Here is a 26,990-nt window from a genome sequence, read left to right as displayed (position 1 = left end):
ATACACCATAAGGCAATGAGACTGACTGAGATAAGCACCCCTCCCAGGGCACCCATTCCTGCCCATTCCTTTAGGTGGTTCATGGCTTGAGTGATCCATGTAGATACTCCCTCTGCAACCAAGATGTCGATCCAGGTGGAATTCACATGCACGATGGAAAGTCTCAGGTCCTGCATTAACTTATCGAATTTGCCGGACCAATTGCCTAAAAGATACTGAGAAAGCTGGTTAGACATATTGGCAGCCACCGAATACTTTTGATATGGCACAGAGGTCATCAGCCCCGTCACTTCCATTCACATCCTATTTGTGCCAACTGCCACAAACTGTCAATCTGTTCCTGAACTAGATCAATTCGGTGATTCAGGAACATAATACCACCTTTTAATTGAGCATTAAGGGAAGATTATATGTCCAAAGCAATGGCTACATTCGCTGACAGGTTATTTAAGGCAGCTGCAGTCTGGACAGTGGAATGCATGGTGATGGCAGCCTTGGTGGCTACCACAGCTCCAGCTGTAATGGCAACCATGATAGCAGCAGTGATTCCAAAATCTCTCCACTGTCTAAAGAGGGTCATGATGCTTGGCTCTCTACCGGAACAGGGAACATACCTGGGCATTCTGGTCACAAGGGCCAAAGGAAATTTTCCTCCATCCCAACATAAAGAATAGAAGCATACTTGAGGCATACAATTTAGCATTCTCTCACTAGAGCTTGCAAAGGTGCTATTGCTAATCAATCACAAACACAAAAGGATTAGAGGCTCCATGTTGAGCTGGGTTTTGATTACAATAAGGAGCCCACCTGGGTTGCAGGGGAATAGTTGAGTTACCCCTCTCCTAGGCTATAGGCCATCAACCTCTAATCCAGGTGGCATTACTCTTCAAAATGGTTTTACCATGTGGCAATTAAGAGCTTCCATCTGTGCTATTGCAAAAGCAGAAGTTATCCCATAAGTGCAGACTGATTCAGCAAGTGCTTTAATCGTTTTAAAATCAATAGGCTCATGATAGCGTTGCCCTGCATTATCCTGAAAAACTGGATACCATAACTCATGTCTCACTTCCTTCTATACCTCCAGGCAGAATGCCTGCCCTCCATAACCCTTAAATATGCGCTCACTGCCCAATCAGCACATGCCACCTGGCGATCCAGGATAGGCCACAGAAGGAGGAAGTGCACCAGATCCATCAAGCACTTCCACATAAGGCTTGTTTCTCCGGACTACCTGAAATCCAGCCAGGCACCATCTTGGGGCTGTAGCTTCCCACAGTCTCTATGTGGCAAACTTGTACAGACATTTTGGAGATCAGTATAGTGGTTCCTTAGGAAAATTGGAATCAGACTACCATAGGACCTGGCAATTCCACTCTTAGGCATATACCCAACTGATCCACATCCATGCAACAAAGACGTCTGTTCAACAATGTTCAAAGCAACATTATTTGTATAGCTATAACCTGGAAGCAACCTAGATGCCCCTCAACTGAAAAATGGATAAAGATGTGGCACATTTACACAGTGGAATACTACTCTGTGGGGAAAAAAAATCAATGGAATCTTGAAATTTGCATGGAACTTGAAGAAGCCATCCTGCATGAGGTAACCCAGGCACAAAAAAAGGGAACATGGTATATACTCATGCATATATGGATTTTAGACATAGACAAAGGATCGTCAGCCTATAATTCACACCACCAGAGAAACTAGGATACAAGGAGGAACCTAAGAGATTCATACAAGGTCCCTCACAGAAGGGGAAAGGAACAAGATTTCCTGAGCATATTGGGATGGGGGAGAGCAGTGAGTGGAGAGGGAGCTAGGAGAAAGAGAAGGGGAGGAGAGGAGAACATGTGGGACCAGGAAGTTTGAGTTGGGAGACAGAGAGAGAGAGAGAGAGAGCATAATAGAGGGAGCCATTATAGGTCTGAAGAGAAAACTAACTCTAGAAAAATGTCCAGAGTCCTACAAGGATGACCCCAACTAACAATCTAAGTAACAGTGAAAAGTCAACATTAAATGTCCTTCCCTGATAATGAGATTGATAACTAACTTATATGCCATCATAGAGCCCTTAACTAGTAGCTGATGGAAACAGAAGCAGACATTCACAGCCAAACTCCTGGAATCCAGTTGCAGATAGGGAGGAGTGATAAGAAAAGGGGTCAAGACCAAGCTTCCAAAACCTACAAAGATCTGGAGACTTTCTAATAATCTTGTTCTGTCTTTGCAATCATCTGCAAAATCTCTCCTAGACTGTGTTCTTTGCTATTGAGATCTCTTTGATCCATGGGCCTTAAGAAAGAAACACCTGATTTTTTTTTCATTTAATTTTAATCTATGCTAAAAACAATTTTAAATTAAATGTTTATTAATTCTTTGAGGATTTAATACAATTTTATTCATATTCACCCTCCATCCTCAACTCCTCTCAGATCCACCCTACATTCCTACCTCACCAACCTTGTGTACATTCACTCTTTCCTCCTATTCCTTTTCATCCTCCTCTTCCTCCTCTTCTCCTCCTCCTTCTTCTTTTGTACTCTCTATCTCTCTCCCTGTTGTCTCTAACTCTCCTCCCTCTTTCTCATAAAGTATGGTTTGTGTTGGAAACTACTCTTGGAGGTGGAGCCCACCTTTCTATGTGGTCCATACACCGAGGACGGCACCATTAAAGAAAACTAACTACTCTCCTCCTGGCAGTTATCAAATACCAATTTCTTTCAGGTAGGGATGGGAATTCATGTCTTTTTTCTCTATGAGAATGTTGTCTGTACTGAGCTTTCACAGGTCTTGTGCACATTGCCTTAATTTCTGTGAGTTCCTATATGTATCTGCCTAGTTTACTCATAAAACACTGTGTCCTTGAAGTCATCCACTACTTGTGGCTCTCACAGTCCTTCCATTCTTGTTTCTGTGAAGAGTAATGCATCTTAATAGAAGGGTTAGCATATAGACATCCTATTATGACTGAGAATTTAAAAGTCTTTCATTCTCCACACATAGACCAGCTATACGTCTCAATGTTACTCACCATCTACTATAAAAAGAAACTTCTTTAAATGAGGGTTGTGTGATGTCCTGATTTATTGATATAGCAACATGTCATTAAGAGCCACTATAAGGCTCACTCTACTTAGCTGAATAGTACTAGGTTGTCTCTAGGTTCTATAGCCCATCTAGTCATATGTTCTTGACCTCATTGACAGTTCCAGGTATGAGTTCCATCTTCTTTAAATGCAATCAGAATTAATGGGTTTATCTTACAATAAACTGTTCTACACATGAGTTTTACCTAAATAAAAAAAAAAACAGAAAATAAAATGCAGTCCCTGGTGGGAAATACCCCAAGAATATACAGAAACCAATAGTGTAGAAAGTCTCCATAGCTGTGAGCAGATACTGGCATGGGTCAAAGATTAGATGGATTGGTTTATTGATGAATAAATCTTAAGTACCTGTTGCAGGGCCCTGAGTTACTATAGTACTTAAAAAATTTTTTCCCAAGTGTTGAAAAAAAAAGAAAAAGTAAAAGAAAAACCATTTGCAGAGCTTGCACTTGGAGCAACAGGTTTAGTAGCTAGAGCAATCATGACACTATCATTGACAACAGTGTATTGTTCTCTGATGGTTGGGGCTGAGAAAAAGATAGAGGAGTATGGACAGATGAGAAAGCAAAAGAAAACTTCTTGATATGATAACTTCTTTTCCCAGAAGAAAACTTGAGTTGATCTGGTGGGAAGGCAAGGGGTCGGGTACCTTAACAGGATTAATAGTGGAAAGAAGAAGAAGCATAGGCCCAATAAAACTCCCTAGCCAAAGCCCAGTTAGCTAATTAGTCCTAATTACCCTCCCTTTCCAGTGGATAAAGCTTATACTTTTGCTTTCTCCACAGCTCCACTTTTTGTCTTCCTAGGATGTTCTATTTTCTGTCTCAGGAATGGAGCACAGTACCCACTAGGTGATCACCAGCTTCCCTGCCACAGCTGTTTGTTACTGGTGTATGGAGAATTCCAAGCACTTCTAGTATTATCTTACTGAAGAAATAGCTGACCAAATAAAATCTATGCTAAAGATCCAACTTAGTTCCAAAATAATGGCTATCATCGAAAAACCCAAAAGGTTATGATGTTGTGGACATGATGAGAAATGAACTCTTGTATGTAGTTGATCAGAATATAAATTAGTGAAACCATTATGGAATTTAGTGTGATGTTTCTTGTCTAAAACTCCCCTACAAATACAAATTGCTTTACCACTCCTAGCTGTGCATCTGAAGGAATCAAACTAAGTTCACAATAAGGATATATGCTCACCATGCTGTTTTGATACCGTTCATATTAACCAAATTATGGAATTACTCAGCTGACCACCAATGATTACAAATGAGTGAATATTAGTAACATACCTTATACTTGTGTATTTCAATGTTACAATAAGTAGAATATTTTGTATAAATATGACTACTAATAAAAAATAGGGACTGGAGAGATGGTTTAACCAGTGAAGTTCCTGTCTCACCAGAATGAAGAACTGTGTCCTGATACCCTGAACACATATACTATCCATTACTGGACCCACATATGTAGCCCTAGCACTGGTGAGGACATGCCAGTACAGTTTGTGGAGTTCATTGACAAGGTAGCCTGTGATGATGAGCTCTAGTTTCAGAAAGACCCAGAGGCAATTTCTCAAGTTTGTTTGTGTCTGTGTATGAGAGAGGGTAGGCAGGGAAGAAGAGAAGGACTTGTTGAAATAGCAGTGAAATCTAGGACAGTTCTTTTTCTAATTGATTGATCAGGGTTTCCTTTTAAAAGCCTTAATAAAACAAAGTGAAGAGTAATCAAAGACAATGACAACACCTGATGTTGACCTCTAACCTATCCACATGTATCTCATGTTTATACATACACTGATGTGTTCATCCATACCACCCCCACAAACACAAACACACATAAAATGTACAAAAATAAATGAATGAATTAATAGACAAATACATACATAAAATGTAGCTAGGCTATGGGCTGGTGTTATATGTATTGAGCCTCTTTTAAAGCTATTTTGTTTTAAACAGATATTTGTAAGTATATAAAAATTAATATTGATGGTGAAGAAACAATACAAGGTTCCATGAGTTGACACTGAGAAGAGATAAAGAACATAAAGTATTATCTGATTGTGAGAATTTCTTTAGAAGAAATATTACAAAAACGACTAGTGAAATAACTTATTTGCTGAAAATAAGCTGTCATTTGGTGGAAAATGTATGTGTAAGTATGCTCATGCATAAACTTGAACAAATGTCTTACACTCCTCATATGCAACACTATTCCTTGTTTTAATCGTCTACATAGGAAGAGTAATGGCTTAAAATATTTGACACTAAGGTGAATCCACATGATGGCAGTGTCTTCTCAGAGATTCAGAGGCAATTTTTCCCATAGTCCTTTGTGCCTGTGTGAGTTGTGAGGGAGGTTAGAGAAAGAAGGAGGGCTTTTTGTGTGTCAGTGAAAACTATGACCTTCTTTCTAATTGGATGAACAGTTTGGGGTTTTTCTTTTTTCCTGCATTCCACATCAGAAGCATTTGAACTCCCTAATGCCAGTCTGTTTGTTATAGATCACTTCAACTTGTGAATCTTCATTGAAAACAGTAATGCATCCCTTAAGTGTTTCAATAGTGGTACTCTGGCTTCAACTGAAGGGTGAGTTTGACCATTTCTATGGGAACTTAATGTTGCTGTATGCTAGGGAATTGAGTTCACATATTTTAGGAGGGAGGGTAGAAATAATAATGTTCTCATGCTGAAACAAAGCAGGTGGGAGGCCCACGGCAAAGCCGTTCTGGGGAGTTAGCATTTATATGCATCCAGTCTTATTTGTCTGACCTTTGTCTTTCTGCACAGGTGTGAGCAGCCAGCAGAAGGTGCAGCAGACTCCGGAATCCCTCAGTGTCCCAGAGGGAGCCATGGCTTCCCTCAACTGCACTTACAGTGATCAGAATTCTCAGTATTTCTGGTGGTACAGACAGCATCCAGGGAAAGGCCCCATGCCTCTGATGTCCATCTTCTCCAATGGTGAAAAGGAAGACGGTAGATTTAGGGTTCATCTCAATAAAGCCAGCCTGCATGTTTCCCTGCACATCAGAGACTCGCAGCACAGTGACTCAGCTGTCTACCTGTGTGCAGTGAACACACAGTGCTCCCCAGGCACCTGCACCCTGTACCCAAACCTATCGGGTGCTGCCAAGTCCTTAGAGCACAGACCACAGGCAATGGAAAATAAGAGCAAGGGTAGAGAGCATTTGATTGGTTGAGAAAATATTTTGGCATTTTGAAAATAACCAGTCCTAAAGAGAAAAGCACACTATTGTTTTGTCTGGAATTTTCCCACTCTTCTTTTGGGATGATGGTTTTACAACAATGTACACTGATGTACAATGATGTGCCTATGTTGTTCAGCTGGATGGCATACAAATGGCTGAGGGACTCACCTCATGCCATGTCATAAAGACCACCATCATGTCTACAGGACTCTGACTTGCTTGCTTTTAAAATCTTTCCATTAAAAAAAAAATTGTTGTTTTTGAATCTTTAAAAAGTTGATTACAATGTAGCTGGTTTCTCTAAAGCAATTTCATGCACATTTATTTTTGGTTGACACTTCCCCAGGCTTATTCCCTCCCCCATTTCCCTATTCCACATTCTAAAGGAAACTTCCTTTCCCACACCCCCAGAATCCCCATCCAATTCCAGTTCATGTGCTCTATTGCCATCCCACTCATCCCTCTTAATGATTTTTTCCCTCTCTTGTGAGGCTTACTAGCTTCCTGACATCTGCATACATTTGTAGTCAGATGATACATACAGATAAAAATTACAAGCTAAGATTTACATGTGTTTGTCTCACACTATATTATTTTCCAACTGCATCCATTTTTATGCAAATTCTATCCTTTCATTTTTCTTTATAGATGAATAGTATTCATATATATGCATATAATGTTGACTTTTTGGATGACCTTTGCAGATCTTGTCTGTTGGTTCTGGTATCTCAGAACCTGAACCAATTGGACAGATTCCAGTCTAATGCTGATGACAATCTTACAGCAGTTTGAGTGTATTTTTATACACAAATGTAACAAGGAAAGCAATGATCCAAAGAAGGCTGTTTGGGTTCAGCAAAACATGAGAAGAAAAACATGTAAATAAATGCCAATAATCATATATTAAGTAGTAAGATAGCAGCCTCTTCCTAGAACTTTCTGAGGACAGACCAATTTAAACACAAATTCTTGTCATGTTGTGTAGATTATATGTGGGAAACTTTAAAAGCAAGGCAAAAGGCATATCCATATTCAGATTACCCTGAAAATTGTGTTCAATAGCTATGATCTGACATCTGTTTTAAAACTATAAGACCTAAGTATGTCTTATAAATTAAATATAAATGCTTCACACAGAGGGCAGGAAATCATGTCCAAGATCAGTCCTGTGAACAAAATGCACCTGAGGTAAAGGCCCTCTGCCTTTTTCCCTGCAGCCCCTCACAGTTCCCCTAAGCAGTGTTCACAAGGCATCATTCATTTGACTCTGTTCCAAATATACAATATAAAATCTCTACCAAAATCTCATTATCCATTCTTTTGTTGAAGACCATCTAGGCTGGATTCATTTCCTAGAAATTGTGAATAGAGTACCAATAAACATGGTTAATCAAGTGTTTCTATATTATGAATTTGTTCTTCACATAAACATGCAGAAATTACATAGCTGGACCCTACAACACTTCCTCTTTCAGATTTCTGAGTATGCTTCACACTGATTTCTATAGTTGTTATATCAGTGTGTGCTTTCACCCATGGTGAATGAAGTCTCCTATTTACCAACATCTTCACCAGCATTTGATAGAACTTGATTACTTGATGATAGATTTTCTGAATGGGTGAGATGAAGTATCAACTTATTTTAACATCCATTTCAATGATGACTAAGACTATTTCAATTATTGGCTATTTGTATTTCTACATTTTAGAATTCTCTGTTCATTTCCATGGCTCATTTTTAGGAATTTATTGTTTAATTGTTCAAACCTCTGTCATATGAGTAGCTAACAATATTTTCTTTCATTTGTAGTTTGTCTCTTGGCTCAGTTAACTGCTCATTTGTTGCCTTCCTATATTTATGTTCATTAATTTATTTTTGAGACAGGATTTTATTTGGGAGGCTAAACTGGCCTAACCTTCATGATCTTCCTGCTTCATCATCCCACGTTTCTCTCTTCTGTGAATGTTAACTTTGAATCTTCAGATATGAGTGTTCCAGTTGGAATGCTGACAGTGTTCTGGAAATTAGAGACGATGATCAGAGTTGAACATAGCTGTAAAAGGTGAATAATGGAGGAGTGGTTGAATAGGATGTAAGATTAAAGGGCAGGTATTGAAGAGGCAGAGGGAGAGATAACTAACATTAGAGATCTTTAAAAAAAAGTTATATTGAAACTGCTACTGCAGAAGCTTCCAAAGATATAAACATGTCTATCTACCTGCATCTATAACTATCATCTATCTATCTATCTATCTATCTATCTATGTATGTATTATCTACATCTATTCTCCTCTCTTTCTCTCTCTCTTTATGTATGTATGTGTAATATGTGTATATACATACATACATACATACATACTGATCTACTATAGGATTACATGGTGTAACAAAAAGCACAGTGTCTGGAATGGGTTATCTCTTTGGGGTTGTTGGTCACTGAATTTTCATGCGATTCCAAACAGGCCATTGCCAATGTTCTTGGTTACTCTCAAGAACTGACAGTAAGATGCTGTTGCTGAAGTCCCCACATACTTGAGTCACAGATCACAGAGAAATCAAAATGCTTATGGACCTGAAGGCTTCATTCCTACTGGCTATATTTACAGTGCTGGAAGGTTTATTTATGCTTCCAGAAGAGAAACTGAATCATCAGTCATACCTATCAACAGACTTGTAAAATATAAAACCACTCACGTAGGAACGTGTGTCCACTAGTGCAGTAGTGACACAAACATCCTTGGAGACATCAAACATTAGATTAGTAGATTAGAGACCCATTTCACAACTAGAAACCCATACTAGGTATCAATATCAGATTCAAAGACCTGTGGCTAGACAGCGAGTTGCCTTAAGGAGAACCTACTCCAATCACTCTGATTAATGGGCATAACATTTGTCTTAATTAGGGTTCCAAGGGGGGGTTCTTTGGCCAACAACCCAAATACATCTACCCCAATCATGGTACTGGAAGCTTAATTTGGTGACAAGAGATGGCCAGTTGGGACTCTGTCTTCTCCATTATTTGGCAATTTCATTAGCATATCCTGCATGCATGTATATATTTTAGGACTTTTATACTGTATTAGCCTTCCATGCAAACATTCCAATATCCCTTAATTTTATTTACCTCTTCCTATATTCCCTCACACAACCCTTCTCTTTTTCTCAAGAAAAAGCCTACATTCCATCCATGGTTATATATTCTATTTTCAGTTCTTATTAAGACCTATCTCTTTCCTCTACTCCGTTATACTTCACCATTCTTCTGTAGTTCTATAGAGTGTAGCTTGGTTGTCAAAGACTTCACAATGACTATCATATAAGCAGAATACGTTTTTTGTAGTTCCATCCATTTGTCAGCAATTTTCATGATGCCATTTTCTTCAAAACTGGGTAATAATCCATTGTATGAATGCACATTTTCTTTATCTATTCTTCTGTGTTGCTTTTAATATTTGACAATCCTACTATGAATAGAACAGCAATGAACATGGATTAACAAGTACCTCTATAGTAGATGGAAAATTGTTTGAGTATATGCCCAAGAGTGGTATAGCTTGATCTTAAGAAGGTTGGTTTCAATCTTCCTGAGGAACTGCCACTGATGCCATGGCTCTATTCTCAGGAGGAAGTGTTATTGGTTGCCATAAATTACATTTCCATTTCATGCATAGCTCTGCCTATGTTCTTGCTTTGGTTGTGGTTCAGAGTCTCTGGTTGGTCTTCATAGTTGTTCTCAAGATGCTGATGGTTATGACAATCCAGAAATACAGAAGGTAAAATAAAAGTATAGATCAGAGCTTACTTCATTTCTTGATTGTCAAAATTCCAAGTATATAGAAAAAGAAAATAAACAGTTGCAAGTAAGAAAGAAGGACTGAACTTCAACCATGATTAGTCTATATAGAAAATAATCCTTTAAAGTTAAAGGACATAAAGACATATCCCAAGGGCAGTGAAGACTATCTGAGATATCCAAATCAGCATTAAAGAAGATTGTAAATGAATATTGCATGCAAGTAAGGATGCCAGAATAATCGTGAGATCTCTGAAAACAATATATCGATTACCCAACAATAAGCATATTCTTAGTATACCAATAAACTCCTGAGATAAACAAAGGATGAAGAACAAAAGTAACAAAAGGAACCAGAGCAGAAAAGAATGAGTAATGGGAGCTCTAGCACCTGGAACTGACCTGGGACCCCTTAGCCACATCCTGGGAAGCCAACCAAAGAGACTGGGGAACTGCTCTATCCCCTCATGGATTCAAACAATACTGTCTACCATCCTTATACATTCACTGCCATCCTTTCCTCACACAGACCTCCCTTTCCTAAAGGAAAGTGTCTGTCCTTCCTGTGGAGACCAGGCTCCAGTCTCTTTTTCTGCCTTCTGTTTCCCTATGCTGCTGAAGAAATCTAACAAGAGTTTAATAAGGGCAGAGAACAAAAAACATTGTATTTACAGCTGTGTACACTCCTCATCCTTGCAGACCATGCTCTCTTAGCCAGATGATGGGGCCACCAGCAGATGTCATGGTTCCCCTTCCTCACACTCCTGGGTTTGAATTCACAGAATGGGGGAGGGGAGTGGAGGTGATGTGGTTGGCAAGAGAAGAAGAGAGGGGGTGGGGAGGGAGGTGTTTGAGCTTGCTTCTGCGGTTCTTCAAGGCAGATGCTCAGAAACCAAATAATTGTGTCAGGCCCAAAGCTGCATCTCTTGTGATCTGCTCTTCATTGGGAGGAATGGACAGACTTCTTGGCATGTTGATAGTGACACTATTTCTGCAACTGACAGGTGAGTTTGTGTTTCTGGTGAGGGTAACAGAGACAGCAAAGTCCACATACATGTGAGATGCAGTTTGAAAATGTAAACACTGACTCCTGTTCTCTGGCATGTGTTTCTATGCAGGAGTAAACAGCCAGCTAGAAGAAAAGAATCCTTGGGCCATGAACATCCAGGAGGGTAAAAATGTCAATGTGAACTGCAGTTATAAAACATCCATAACTTCCCTACAGCGGTACAGACAGGTCTTAGGCAGAGGCCCTGCCATGCTAATCTTAATACGTTCAAATGAGAAAGAGAAACAGAGTGGAAGACTAAGAGTGACCCTTAACACCTCCACCCAGAGCAGTTCCCTGTCCATCACTGCTGCCCAGCCTGAAGATACTGCTGCATACTTCTGTGCTACAGAGACACAGTGTGCAGCAGACACCTGCAGCCCTGACACAAACCCTCAGAGCTGTTTCCTAGACCTCAAGAGTGGGTGGAATGGTGCTTATGTCATTTCACAATAAGAGTCTACTGGAAATGAAAGAAAACTCTTCCAAGATTGTGATTTTTGTTTTTTTACTTTATTTTCCTAACCAGTCTTGTAAGGGAAAGATATAGGTATCAGAGTTCTGATACCCTGACATCCCAGGATGAAGAAGGTACTGACCTACACTATAGTGACACAGAACTACACTTGTTTAGTCCAGAACTTGGGAAAAGGCCAGGCAGATTCCTTCAGCTTATATCCTCTTTTACCTTTTTCTGTGGATGAAAACAGAAAGGCTTAAAGTCACAGTACTAAAAAAGGAAGACTCTCCACATAGCACTACTTCTAAGCTTGAAGACCTCTGTGCCCTCTCAGACATCTGCTCCAAGACCTAGGCTTCAAGAAATATGTAAAGGCCTCCTTGTCATTTATTCTCCACAAATCAGTAATTACCCCATATCAATGACCTCCTTCCAAGCACTATCATGGAAATAAACCTGTGATTTATCCAAAGGACAGAGATGCCTGTCAGTCTGTTTCTCTGCCCCAAACAGTTGCCTGTTCACTGACATAGGTCTACAGAGCTTCCCTTACATGAATCTCAAAGGCACAGCTGGGCAGGGAGCATCAGGATTCTAGTATTGGGTGTTATGGAAAGAGTCTGCATAGGTGCACACACTTTTCTGAAATAGTATCATTTTCATAAAAATATAGCCATGTCTTGATGTCTTCTAACATAGTCCTATTTTAGACCAAGATGGTCATGTGTTTGCTGTCCATGTCTTCCTCAAATTGTTAGAAAAAAATTCTATGTAATTAGTACCTTTATGTTATCAATCTATCTGGACATCATTAACATCAATTCAATTTAAGACCAGTGTCCTTCAGTTTAACAATGTCAGGGGATGCTGTCAGAGCACATAATTTCTTCATATTTTGGCGTTTTCCTTTCTACCTTGTAAACCTTACGTTTTTACTAGAAAGCACACATGTTTCTAAAACAAAGCAGTGCTGTGCTGTTAGCTCCAACCCTTGACACCCCTTCCCCAGACTTCCTGGATGAGGGGTACTGCTTACCATCAGGATGTTAATGTTTCTGTTACTCACCTTGGGGTTTTAAAGACAGAAAATATAAGCACAGAGCTCATGAAAATGTAAGCTTGTTAATGTCCAAGCAGTCCCATTCATGTCACTGCTGAAAATGTCCTCAACTCCAGATTGCCACAAGCTCCTTTAACAGGCCCCCACACTTCACCCAAGTGACAACAATGTGGAGTTGTGTCATTTTCTCCTGAGATTTCTCAGGAGGCTGGAATAATATAGTCACAGTGTGAATCCTCCCATGTTTTGCTTCTTTCACTCAGTCACAATACTGCAATTCATTAATTGTGTTAGCTGTCAAATCAGCACATGAACACAGAAAGAAAATATTGTATGTACACAGAAGAGTGTTTCTTAGGTAAAAGCATAAAATCCTGAGCAACATCTGCACCCCACGCCATGCAGCTGGGGAGGGTGGTACTCAACCAAATGCAGCTCATGGTTTCCAGCTCCAGGACAAGGACAGGACTTCATAAACAAGTCCATACCAACCAGGACTGGCAATAGGCAGCTGGGCACTATTAGGACTGTTTTGTGATGAGAGAACATGGTCCTTTTAAGTTCCATGGAAGACTGAGTGGGACTAGGACCCACACACAGGCTTGGGGCAATGGGATCTAAGGGGAAAACACAGTCCCACATGCCAGGGACCTTGTGGAACCAGGCAGACATGTACTACTATGGTGAGCAACTATATGGTGTGGTATGAGAGAGACACACACACACAGAATGGTTTATGTCCCATGGACAGAGGCATGTCTGAAGAGATGGAAGAGGTGATAAGTGAAAGGGGTGGGCAGTTTAAATGCCACCTTGGGCATTTAATGTCTGGGCCTGGGCTGCTACTGGGGCAGCTACTGGGGCCCAGGTCTGGGTTCATGGCTCTGATGCAGCCATGGACGCTTTTGATGTCCCTGGGTCTTGATACCACCAAAGGCAGAGAGGATAGGGCTGTAACAAGTTGTCCCTGCCCTCACTGGCTGAGGACTCAGGAGAGAGGCTCCTACACCTCACCTGGGCAGCTCTCTAGAGTCACTCTGTAGATAGGGGCTCAGGTGAGCCAGTCCTGAGGACATGATTGGGGCATAGCTGGTACAAATTCCCTCATCTGTGGTGTGGTGTTGGGAGTGAGGAACAGACACCCTCCTCCTTCATCCCTATCACCTCTAGCAGGTAAGTGAATTGGCCTTCCCTTTACCAGCTGCAGCACTTGGGAAAGTGGCCCCTGCACCCTGTCTGGGCAGCACAGTGGAGCTGACCCTGTTTACAGTGGCACAGGTGCACTAAACAGAGTGAGCATGAGCATGAGAGATCTAGCCCCGCCCCTCATCTGACACATGGTGGTATGGGAAGGAAGAGATGCCCTCTCTGACCCCTCTGTGCCTGAGGTGGGTGGGAGAGCTGGCCCTGAGGTTGTAAGAGTGGGAGAGCTGCACCTGCTCCTCACCAGCTGCAGCACTCAGGAGAACAGGCCCTGTACATCCCCTGGGCAGGTGAGTAGGGTCAACTCTGTTGGTGGAGGTGTGGGTGAACTAGGTCTGAAATTGTGAACTTGTGAGAGTGGTCCCTACTACCTGTCTGTCATGTGGCACCATGGGATGTAATATAGGAAATGACAACCAACACTAAGGACTGTTTGAGGGCTTCTATGGAAACCTACTATGATAAGAGCTTCTTAAAATATATACACATATGAAAGAAGCCTCAGCGGAGTCACCAAATAATGGGGGAAACAATGCCCCAACTAGATATCTTCACTACTATTGTCAACCTTCTAGTTACAGGACAGGGTTACATCTAATCAAACCCCCCAAAAGTTAAGGTTATTGCCAATCCTATTGGTTGTTGCCCACAATCTGTTGGCAAAGCACTATTGCTAATGTGCTAATACATATCTTACTGAACATGGAGAAGATGAGTGGGTGCTTTCACCACTGCTGACTAGTTTTCAGGATATTAGAAAACTTTTTCATAAGCCAGAGGAGAAATGTAATCACCAATCCTTTTATATTCTTTACCCTTGACAAGGTTCAACCTTTGCTTAATCACTCCTATCTGGGAATTGGTAAGTATTGTTGGCTGTGCCTGAATCCTTGATCTCATTGCTACATAGATTTACGAACCAGTCAGACCATCAGCCCAACAGCGGAAAAAAAATTGTAACTGGGTAAAGCCTATGTTAACACTGGGGGACTACTGGGAGCTGGAAACTGCCTGGTGTTCGGGGCCTTTGACCTACAAGACTCACTTTACTTTGATGCTTCTATTCCTCTCTCCTGGTCAATTATCATCATCAGGAATACTTTATGGCCTCTGAGACCACTTGGTGGGCATGCCCAAATGGTGTACCTAAATTTCCATTTTCCAAGGCATTCCAAGAAATCCCTCCTGTGTGTGCTAGTGCACATCCTGCCCCAGGTGTAACTATATGGTGAGAAGAAGAGAGAGCACACTTTGAGATGAACCACAGGCTTTAAGGCTCAAGAAGTGAGGGACATCTCTCCCCATTCCACTTCTGGTTGGAGCCTATATTGCTCAGGCAATTGCCATAGGGATATTAATCCTTACAGACAGTGATCAAACTTTAGGGCATTCAGTAAACAAGTGGACCAGGATTGTTGTATTTAGGATGTCTATTGCTGTGAAGAGACACCATGACTATGGCAACTCTTTTTAAGCCAAACATTTAAGTAGGGCCGGCTTGTAGTTCAGACATTTAGACATTATCATCATGGTGGGAAACATGGCAACATACAAGCAGACATAGTGCTGGAGAAGCAACTAGGAGTTCTACATCTTGGTCTGTAGGCAGCAGAGGGAGACACTGTGCCACACTGGGTATAGCCTTAGCATAAAAGAAGTTAAAGCCTGCTTCCACAGTGACACACTTCCTCAAACAAGGACACACCTTCTAATAGTGCCATTACCTATGGGCCAAGCATTCACACACATGAGTCTCTGGGGGTCATAACTATTCCAACCACCACAAGGACTTAGGGATATTAGAAGGTACCAAATCCAGATTAGGATAAAAAGTAGACTCTTTAGTAGAATCAATTCTAAAAGCCTAAGGAGCCTTAGCTCTTCCCTTCATGAAACCAGTAGGGTTATGTATAGCTTCTGGACAAACTGGTTTCCATTTCAACCAGTCAGTGAGAGGGCTCTCTGCATATGAATTGTGAGAGAAAATGTGGATTTCTTCTGTAAGAAGGAATCCTCAGGAAAACACACTGCTAATGATTTTTTATTCTCAGTTAAACATAGGGTGGTGTAGGGGTAGAGAATTGTGGAAGGAATGGGGCAGGAGGAGAGATGTGGGGAGAAAAATAAGGACATGTCAGATCCAAGAGCCACCTGGTCAGAAGGATAAGACAGAACTTCAAACTGATTCCATTGTTCTGGCTCTCTAAAAAAAAAATGCTATGAGAAAATGCCTGGAAGGCAGGATTTTTCTCTGGATTCAAAGATTCAACAAAACACACTTTGAAGATCCAGTCTCTGGATTTTGACAATGTTTAGGCAGCAGGGCTTCTTGCAACTTATGTGTTTATATTCAAGTGGTGATGACCTCCAAATTTAATAGTTTTAACATATGGCCATTTTTTTCTAAAGAAAATTACCCTTCCATTTTGCATGTCCTGTTTTTCATTAGATTAGGACTCAACAAACACAGCACAGATTAGTTTAGGAACATGAGGTGTGTTCTACACAGAAAGAAGACATAGATTTGCTTCAGCGTCTTTATCCTGAGCCAGAGGGTGATGTTGAACAGATTAGCTGCTTCCATATCTACAGTTGATCCCCACTTCCACTCAGTTGCTCAATGTATCTGGATGAGTTCTTAGAACATCTGATAAGTGAAGAAGTGAAAATAGCCAGACGCCAGAAAGTTCCCAGTACCAGGGCCACTTCTACAGGCTTATTTTAGATTTTTTTCTAAAAGTGGAAGGTGTCTAGTCAGATTTGTGCCATTGTCTTCAAGAACTGGGACTTCAGCCACTTCCCTGCATGTGCCAAGCTTTTCCAGAAAGGCAGCAGAGGTGTTCCCAGTGCTCAGCCATGCTTCCAGTCCTCATCTCGTTCCTGGGGGTGCATTTTTTCCTGGGTGAGTAAAACATTCTCATTATTTATGTATGTACATGAATCAGTGTTTTTCTCACTTGAATTGTAGTAAGAACATTTTTCTCCATGAAGTCTGCATCACATTTATTGATTTTGCAGGAGACATCCAAGCACAGTCAGTTACTCAGCCTGATTCTTATGTCTCTGTCTTCGAAGGAAACTCTGTGGCACTCGGATGCAATTGTTCCTATGGTGGAGCTTCTTACCTCTTCTGGTACATGCATCACCATGGCCAAGGCCTTCAGTTTCTCCTCGGGTACATTTCAGGAGACCCTGTGGTTCATGGCGTGAATGGCTTTAAGGCTGAGTTTCAGAAGAGGAAGTCTTCCTTCCACCTGAAGAAAGCCTCTGTGCACCTGAGTGATTCTGCTGTGTACTTCTGTGCTCTGAGTGTACAGTGTCTGGGGCTGCAGGGGGAGCTGAACACAAACCTGTAAGATGCTGGAGAGGACTGTGACTGACTGATTTTGGATCATCTATGCTCCTGTAAGTAATGTAAATAAATGTGTTAGTTCCCCAAGATGGACTTGTCTGCAGTCATTGCTTTGGTCTGTCATTGGTGCTCCATCTGCTTCCAGGAAAATTGGCATAGCTGGGTGAAATCATACAATAATTCCTGAGGTATGTTTGCTTCCCTAATGGTTGTTTAGTAGACTTTCTTAATGATTTTTACTGACTGGTTCAAGTCTCCAAGAGACTTGAAGATACAACTTAGTTACACATAAACAATGACTGCAGTGGATGCCTATGTAGTGTGCACTAGAGGGACAAATGTTGGCTTCTTCCTACTTCAGACTGAAGATTAGTGTTAGGAAGTGTAACAGCTTATGCTCACCACCTCAGGAGCCTTAGAAACACTCTCCATCTGTTTGGAAGCAGATGCAGAAATCCAAAACTAACCAATGGGCCAAACTCCTGGACTACAATCAAAGTGAGGGAGGAACAAAAATATGAACAAAGGAGTCAGAACTATGATGAGGAAACCCACAGAATCAGCTGACCCAAGCTAATGAGAGATCAATAACTAATGTCTGACAAATGGGGAACCTGAATAAGACCAAACTAGACTCCCTTAATTTAGGTCACAATGATGTTTCTGGGACAATATCTGAGGCCACTGGAAGTGGGTACAAGACCTAACACTAATGCACAAACTGACTGAGTGGAGCCGTTTCTAAATGGAGACATGCCATGCCCAGCACAGACACAGGGGTGTAAAGGTGGAGAGGTGCCTTGGTTCTGCCTCAACTAAATGATGGGACAGACTTCGTAGACTTACACTAGGAGGATTTACCCTCTCTGTGGAGCAGATAGGAGGAGCAGGGAGTGGAGAGAATGGGAGGAGAGGAGAGAGGGAGGACTGAGGTCGGAATGTAAAAAATACATTAATAGAATTAGATAAAAATTTAAAAAATAAATTTGCATAGCCACAAAAAAGACATTAAGCTTATTACTAGATTATGCTAGGAGATATATTAATAAAGAAACATATGCTTCTAAAACAGAAGGAGCAAAGAAAGAAAGAAAGGAAGGAAGGAAGGAAGGAAGGAAGGAAGGAAGAAAGAAAGAAAGAAAGAAAGAAAGAAAGAAAGAAAGAGGCTCCATCAAGTTCAGTCAACTTGACTCAGGGTGGAATTACCATGAAGAGAATCTCAGTATGGACTCATCTGGATTATGTTTGTGTGTGAGCATCTGTGGCAGATTTTGATAAACCCTGTAGGAAGATACAGCCTGACCATGGGCAGCTCCTTTTCCAGATCTGTCGTGCACTCTGAGTGAAGAGGAAAGACTGAGTAGAACATGTCTTGGAAGCATTCTATGCCCTTTTTTTCCTGATTATGGGTATGGTATGACAAGTTCACTCAAGCTTCTGTTGCTGTGACTTCCATGCTATGATGAACTGCAACCTGGCATTGTTCGGTCAAATGAATCCTCTATCTACTAAGTGGTCCTGGTTAGGCTGTGTTGTCATAACAACTTGATAGGGAAGTAGGATGTCATCCTTACACCAGCTCTTGGCTGCTTTGTTAGATTTGGAGCACAGAGTATACAGACAGAAGGCAGGAAAAAGACCACAGTCTGACCTCAACAGATGAAAGTACTTCAAACAGTAAAGGACAAGCACTCTTTCATGGGAAATATAGGGCTGCAAGGAAGGAAGAGGTACTTAGACTTTATAGAGGGAATTGGGATGAGGAATTTATGCAGTTCCAGGAGGCTACGTGCAAGTCTGCAGCCTCTCATTCTTCGTGCTGTGTGCTCATTTGAGACTATTGGGCTGGAGAGATGGCTCAGCCATTAAAGGCTAGGCTCAAACCAAGAATATAAGAAAATGACTGTTGTGGGAAGCAGGCTGTTTCACCAAAACATTTCCTTTCTGGAGCTCACTTATAATGGTTGGAGCCAGAAAATCTGTGACCTTATAGGAATTCTGTTTTGACAACTGAGGCACAAGATCATGTGTGATCAATGCAATATTATTTCTTCTTCAGTAAGTGTGACCAATGCCCATAAATACACAAATGTAAAAGTGGAAAACATCAAAGCTTTACAGAGTTATATTTGCCATTTGAAAAATTATGACATCCTTTAAGCATATTCCTCTAAATTAATACAGTTATACTCAAATGAAATTTCAGATAACATTTAAAACATTTATCAATAAAATCGTCATCATTTTTCTTGTTTGTCGACTCAGTGTTATTCCCTTTCATTCTCTGAAAACAAAGTTGGTGAACCTCAAATTTGTGCTTTGCATTTCTAATATACATGTGTATGCTAATGCAGTGTAGCTCTGTTTTAAAATATATTCAATAGTAAAGCATTGTATGATGATTGTGAGGTTTGCTTTGCTACTCAAAACTTTGGAGGCATGGAAAGTCGTAATAATCTCTTTCCATGTTTTTTAACCACTATGCATCATATCAATTTAAAATATGCAAAATATCACTTTTGATGGGCATTTGGGCATGGCAGTGCCAGCAGAAGTAATCAAAGTCTAAGTCAGAAGCGGGGTTCACAACGGGCAGTAGGCCACCACCAGTCATGCTTCAGCCCTGTGTACAGCTCAGTCTTCTTTATCAGGCATTGCCACCTCTCCACCCAAGTCAAGTGTTCAGCCAAGAAGGACCAAGACCAACAGGCCACCTGGAGTTAGAAGGAGCATGTAGTAAGCAGGAGCCAATACTTACTGTCATAGTTACAACAGTCACTAAGATTTGAATTTTAAGTGTCCTCAGTTCTTTTACAATCTAGATAAGTCTTATGAATCAGTATTGTGTTGCTATAGCAATGTTCAGAGTGATGCAGATGACCTTTACCTTTACCTGCTTTCTAAAGGAGAGTTAGAAATTTGATGTAATGTTTTCCTAAAGAAGAAAATATTATTAACCCTTTGTTCAAGGAGAAATTTCTATGCTTTTATCAGAAAGACTATACAAGAAATGTAATTCTAGCTATTTCCCCGTTTATATGGCAGAGCAGAAATTTACACTCCCAGAGGTTTGCTCTGCTTTAGGATTAGCACTTTTAAAAACTTCCCCATGGGGTTCCATCAAGATGGCCAAATAAAGATGATGTTTGACACCAACCCTGACAACACAACTTTAATAACTGGAATCGACACTGTGGATGGAGTGAAGTGACTACCAAAGATTGTCTCCTGACCCTCCAATGGATGTTATGTGCACATACATACATATAATGAATGCATGTAATAAAAACTGTGTGTTGCTGTCATATTGCTCTTGAAGAAGTTATTATACTTTCATTCTTGAAACTCCCTTTATGATCCCTCTAAAACCCCCTCTTAATTGCTGCCTATATTTCCTTATTAAACTATGTGCACTCAAATGTTCCTTTCAAGTTTGGATACTAAAATAACTCAGTGAAAATTTTAACACAGAGGTATACCCAGGAGGAAAATACATAGAGTGTTTAGCATCAAATTTTCCATGGCTAGATGAAGACAAGAGGCAAGAATTGCTTTTTTTTTTTATATACAAACACAGTAATGGCAAGTCCTGGAAGATTGTAGCATCATAGGTACTGTTAGTTGTGATGAATGTTTTGACTCTGGTTACTGTTTTTGTGAAAGGTGACATGGTACTTTCAGCTTCCGAGGTGTATTGCAGTGATGATGGTTAATTACTGTGGAGATTTTTCTTTGTTTTTACATGGAAATAGACAAAAACAAGAGGGAGATGAAATCACTGAAAAATGGTCTTTGGGAGACAATGGCCGGTGCCTCCTCTCTGCCTCTTAAATATTGTGGAACTTCACTTTGTACTCAGAAAGATAAAGTTTTTTAGTTGTCAGGGGAGAAACTCAGAAAAACAAGACCCACTATAAATAAAAAGAAAACCTTAGCCTCATATAACATATTCTGAGTCTTTATTTGCCTACATCATTCAGAGATTTGCAGTAAGAAGCATTCTAACTATGTTAGCACATTGAGAGGTTGTAGATCATGCTTCAAGCAGTAAGGGGCTGCGGTTAATAGAAAAAGGAGAGAGACCTTTGGAGACAGAAACCATGGATGCACTCAGTACTTTATGATTCAATATACAACTTGAAAAAATATTATTTTTAAAGGAGTGTGTGTGAGAGTGAGTGTGTGCATGTGCATGTATGCATGAATATGTGAGTGTGTTTGTATTTGTGTGCATGTGTGTGTGCATGCGTGTGTGCATGCGTGCATGCATGTGTGTGCACACCCACACATGTGCTGGAGTGCTACATGTGTGTATTAATGACTGCATGTGACCTCAAGGGCAGGGGACATGGATTTTCTTTGCTTTGGTATGAAAGGGTATTATGAGTCACTTGGCATAGGTGTTGGGAACTGAACTTGAATCCTCTTGAGAGTCTTACAGCATCTGTCAGTCACATTCATTCCTTAGTGAATATATACTTCAAAACCTGTGGCAGCAGGGAGTGACTGCATTGTGAAGAGCACACTATTCATCCATAGACATGCCATTTATCCCTGTTCCCAGAGGATAAGATTTAGCTCAATCTTTAGTCTCTTCAGAAACAAAGTCACTCTGGGAGCACATGGTCCTCTGTGACCATGACTTTAAGGGAGGATGTGGTCCTGTGTTACTGTGACTTCATGGGAGGATGTGTTCCTGTGTGACTATGACTTCCTGGGAGGGTGTGGTCCTGTGTAAGTATGATTTCATGGGAGGATGTGGTCCTGTGTGACTATGACTATGGAACTGTATTGGTTATGCAAATAATATTGACAGGTAAAAATATGAAGCACAGTTGAGAAAAATTGTCGTTGAAAAGTACAGTATCAAAACAACATTGATAGATATCAAAACAACAATGGAGATCAGCTCGAGAACAGGGTCACAGGCAGGTAGTTTCTAAATGCTCTACAGAGTATTTGCAGAAACTTCTGTTCTCTTCCTTCTGGGCCATCTGACTGCCAGAAGAAACTATGTCTGTTCTCAGGTTTTTTGCCTGAGAGATCATTGACTCCCATGGGAACCTCACTGTTGAATTTGATCTCTGTACTTCAAAAGATCCCTTCGGAGACTAGTCTTCTACCTATCAACTATCATCTATCTATCTCTCTATCATCAGTTTTTTTCTTCTTGAGACAAGTTTTGTTGCACAGACAATGCTTAAAGTGAGATTTGAAGGCATTTATAGTGTTTGGCCTTTCATATCCTGCGGTTTTTGTCATCTTCCACTACATTTACATTGTTCTAAGTAAATGTGTTTATCCATGTGCACATATTTTTATGTTAAGTACAAAAATTTCCTCTTGAAAAGAGGGATTTGCATTTAATCATTGCCCTTCTATCAGTTGTCATTTATTTTCTATATTTGTTGTACTAGTAAGCACATAGTAAATGCCAATACTGATACCACCACAAAATTATTAATTTTGCATTAAACACATCTGTTCAATGCATGTATATGTGCCTGGTGTGCTTCAGATGATAATCTAAAATGAAGCAAGCAAACGGAATAAAACTTAAGCTTTGATAAAATGTATTTCATTGTTTTCTTACATAGGACTTTCATAATATTGTCATTATTTCTTCTGAAAAATTACAACTACATTTTTCTCTTTAATTTTATTGCTTGATTTTTTTTTAGAGATGGTTCCTCTTTGTAGTCTTGGCCGTACTAGAATTTACTGTGTAGACAAGGCTGGCCTCAAACTTACAGATATTCTCCTGCCTCTGCCTCCTTAGTATTGGGATTAAAAAGATGTTCCATAATGCTCAGTAGAACTTCTTAGTTTTTAATACTACAGTGCCCTCCTTCTGTCTCCTGCTTGTGGATCAACACAGGTATTAATTGATGATGGAAGATGTCTAGTTGGGGCATTGTTTGCCCTACTATTTAGTACTTCATTTAGACTCCTTTTATACATATCTATATTTTAGAATGCTTCTACAATTGTGATTCCATATGGTTTTTCAAATGGCCGGCAGAGTTAGCTGTCCCTTTCCACATTCCCTCTTTCATCTTCTGTTCTATCCTCTTCATATTTAATCCTAGTCTACTTTTTCTTTTGTTTCACTGTAACACTGTGTTCTATTTCTTCTTCCTAGGGTGACTTTGTCTTACCTCCTGGTTCCCTATCTGAAACCTAATTTTTGTGATTATTTGGCTTGTAGCATGCCTATCGAAAGCTTAAAGCTAATTTAACATGCAATATTTGCCTTTTGGGACTAGGTTATCTCCCTCAGGTTGACTTTTCTTCTATCTCAATCCAATTACCTTCACATTTCATAATTTCACCTTTTAATAATATAACACTATTCCATTGTGTAGATGTACTACAGTGTCATCGTATGTTTCTCAGTGGATAGATATCTGGGATGTTCCAATTCCTGTGTACTGTGAACAGGGAAGCAAGGAACGTGGATAAGCAAGTGCCTCTCTGGTATAGTGTAGGCTCCTTTGGGTATATTCCCAAGAGCGGTATTGAAAGACCCCAAAACATTGGAGCCTGTCAGGGGGAAGGCACTTGTCCCCAAGAGACAAGACCGGACCACTGGATGCAAGTGCAAGAGGTTATTTATTGTTTACACACAGGTACCTATGGATGCCCTAGTCTTTCGAGAGACTGAGAGAGCGTGCCTGGTTAAAGCATATGCAGTTTATATAAGGTTGGTGTAGCAAGAAGCAGGCTTACAGAAGCAGAAGCATGGTTACAAGGACTTCATTGTTTCATCTAAATGTAGCAGTTGTAGTTGGTTATTTGGGTTGGGCACAAAGAATACAAAGAATTCACTTATGAAAATCTCAGTATACTGGACACTGTCCTGCTGACCTTGCTTTAGTCCAAGCTGCAGCCCACAGATATCTGGTTGGCGTTGGATGAGAGGAGCACCTGGTTCCCTCCTGGACTTTTCTCATCTTGACCTTGGCAAATGAGCAAGAGCAATTTAAACAGGCAATAAGCATAGTGGGGGGGGGGTGTTTCAGTATAGCATCTATTCCCATCTTCCCAAGGCATCACCACACTGATTCTTATGGTGTTTGTACAAGTTTGCAATACCATCAATAATGTATAAGTGTTCCCTTTCCCCAAAACCCCAGCAACATGTTCTGTCATTTATTTTATTGATCTTGGCCATTCTAACATAGTTAAGATGACAGCTGCCTTTACATGTACAAGGTCCTAAAGACTGACATATGCCTTATTATTATTAAAATCTGGGGAAAGCACAAGGTAGCATACATCCTCAGTTCAGTTCCTGTCCACCAGAGGGTGCAGTTTCCTAATGCAGGCTCATTTCCTGTGTGATTTTTTTCTGAGGAGACTCAACCTTTCTTTGAATTAAGATTCCTTCAAGCTCAGAATCAAGACCATTTTCCAGATGACACTAAAAATGGGCTCTTCTCCAGGCTTCCTGACTGTGATACTCCTCATACTCGGTAAGAAAAGTGATTTAAATAGAAAAGTCTTAAGCCTTATGTTATCTAAGAGCATTATCCGCCAGGTGACACACAACTTCCTCTCTCTGTCTCTCTCTGTCTCTCTCTCTCCCTCTCTCTGCTCTCCTTGCACTGTAGGAAGGACCCATGGAGACTCTGTGACTCAAGCAGGAGGCCAAGTGACCATCTCAGAAGGCCAGTTCCTGACAATAAATTGCATGTATTCAATCACAACCATCACATACCCTGTCCTTCTCTGGTATGTTCGATATCCTGGAGAAAGATTACAGCTCCTCTTGAAAGTCATTACAGCTGGTGGGAAGGAAAGCAGCAGAGGTTTTGAAGCTACTCATGATAAAGGATCAACCTCCTTCCACTTGCAGAAAGCATCAGTCCAAGAGTCAGACTCAGCTGAGTACTACTGTGCTGTGGGTGACACAGTGACAGAAACTGCAGGAGGAGCTGAGCACAACCTGAGAGGCAGCAGGCTGCCTGGCTGCTGAGCATCTGCCTCTGAAATGCATCTGCCTTCAGCACACCCTGTGCTGTGTGGCCTTACACTTCTCTGTTGGTGAAAATCCTGTAACAGGTCTCATGCCAGGACACATAACTTCACAAACGTCCACATTGTTCATCACATGCCTGCAGTAAATAAAACAAAATGTTTTTACTCAAAGGTTTGGAGCCAGTCCAGCTCTGACCCCAGGATGGCAGTGCCTGCATTGGTCCTGACTCCAGGAGCTGAGGTGGGTCTCCAGTCTCTGATTGGCTGGATGTGCTGCCTGAGAGTTCCTGTATGTTACAAGAAAGAGATGATGAAATAGGCAGCAACTTAGGGGCTGCAGACTTCTGCAGAACAACAATGGAGAAGCATCCTAGTGCTTGCTGGGTGATTTCATGGCTGTATTTTCAGTGTAAGTTAGTGGTGGCTTTAACCTGGGAGCCCCAAGAAATCAAAGAACATTTTCTTAGGATTTCGGGGAAGGATGTAATTCCTGGGGAGAGGTGGAGAGAGCAAACTTGTCCTATTCCTAGGTCACCTGAGATTCACATGAAGAGTAAAGGATGCAAACTACAATCACTAAGTGTGGATTGTTGATTTCTGAATTTTAAACTTGTTTCTATATAGGGGCTTCTGGCAAGATCCAAGTGGAGCAGAGTCCCCATTCCCTGACTGTCCTTCAGGGAGAGAGCTGCATCCTTCAATGCAATTACAGTGTGCCCCCCTTTAACACCTTAAGGTAGTACAGACAAGACAGAGGCAGAGGTCTTGTGTCCCTGGTAGTCATGAATCACAGTGAGACTAACAACTCAAATGGAAGATTCTCAGCAAGTCTGAAGATGCTCAGCACAGCACCCTGCACATCACAGACACCCAACTTGGGGACACTGCCTCCTACATCTGTATGGTGGGTGCACCATGCTCCACAGACACTTGCAGCCAGCACCAAAACCTGCTCCTGCAGGCTTCAAGGAGGCATAGGGGACAGAGCAGTCTTTGTAACACTGTAGTTCCAGTTTTGTAGTAGGGAATTGAACTTCCCTTTGGGGATTATTAGTCTCATTAGAAAGACAATTTTTAAACTATCTGAAAAGAATGTTTGGGAACAATATTAATAGATTTTTAAGAGATAAAAACAATATAGGAAAGCATAAAACCCTGGTAGACACAATTAGGTGAGGAGATAGAGAGAATATTAGCCTTTTAAGTCACTACAGAAGCCTGAAAAACAGCTAGAAAGTGGAGAATGTCAATGACAGCTGCTTAGAAATGCTAAGCCATGGATCTGTATGCAAATGGCAGCCAGTACTACACTCCTGTGTCCCAGGAAAAAGGCTTGCTCCAGAAATACACATGTAAAATGGAAGAAGGAAAACACTCTTAAGAATGGGTGTGGGCTAATGAGCTCAGGAGAGAATCCAAAACACATCAGTCCACACAGTGTACAGCTCTTCTTAAAACCCATAGAATCCACATCTATACCATTCATATTGCCTCAGAGTTTTTGCACAATCCATTTTCCTTAGATAAAGTCCAGGTAAGGAAAGGCATCCAATCTTCCTTCTTTCTTATATTAACCGTTTACAAAGAGTAGTTACAATTATTTTTTCCTATGATAAAAATACCTTCTTTTTTTCATTTTTTTAAAAATTTAATTTTAAACAAGGTTGTTTTACATGTCAATCCCAGTTCCCTTACCCTCTGATCCTCCCCTATTATACAAATCAAACCCCAGCCCATCCTTTTCTACTCCCCAGGGAGGGTGA

General features: G+C 40.8%; 1 gene segment (V, D, J or C); it reads left to right on the top strand.

Annotated features, from left to right (window-relative positions):
• Nucleotides 1–5,658: 5,658 nt before the first annotated feature.
• LOC127230080 (T-cell receptor alpha chain V region 2B4-like) lies at nucleotides 5,659–6,318 on the top strand. The segment is given in 2 exon segments: nucleotides 5,659–5,707; nucleotides 5,909–6,318. Coding segments are annotated over 2 exon segments (459 nt in total).
• The last annotated feature ends 20,672 nt before the right edge of the window (nucleotides 6,319–26,990 follow it).

Source organism: Phodopus roborovskii, unplaced genomic scaffold, assembly GCF_943737965.1.
Source record: "Phodopus roborovskii unplaced genomic scaffold, PHOROB, whole genome shotgun sequence".
In the NCBI taxonomy this organism is placed as follows: Eukaryota; Metazoa; Chordata; class Mammalia; order Rodentia; family Cricetidae; genus Phodopus; species Phodopus roborovskii.
Note: the sequence above shows the minus strand (reverse complement) of the source record. Positions and strands in the feature narration are given on the sequence as shown.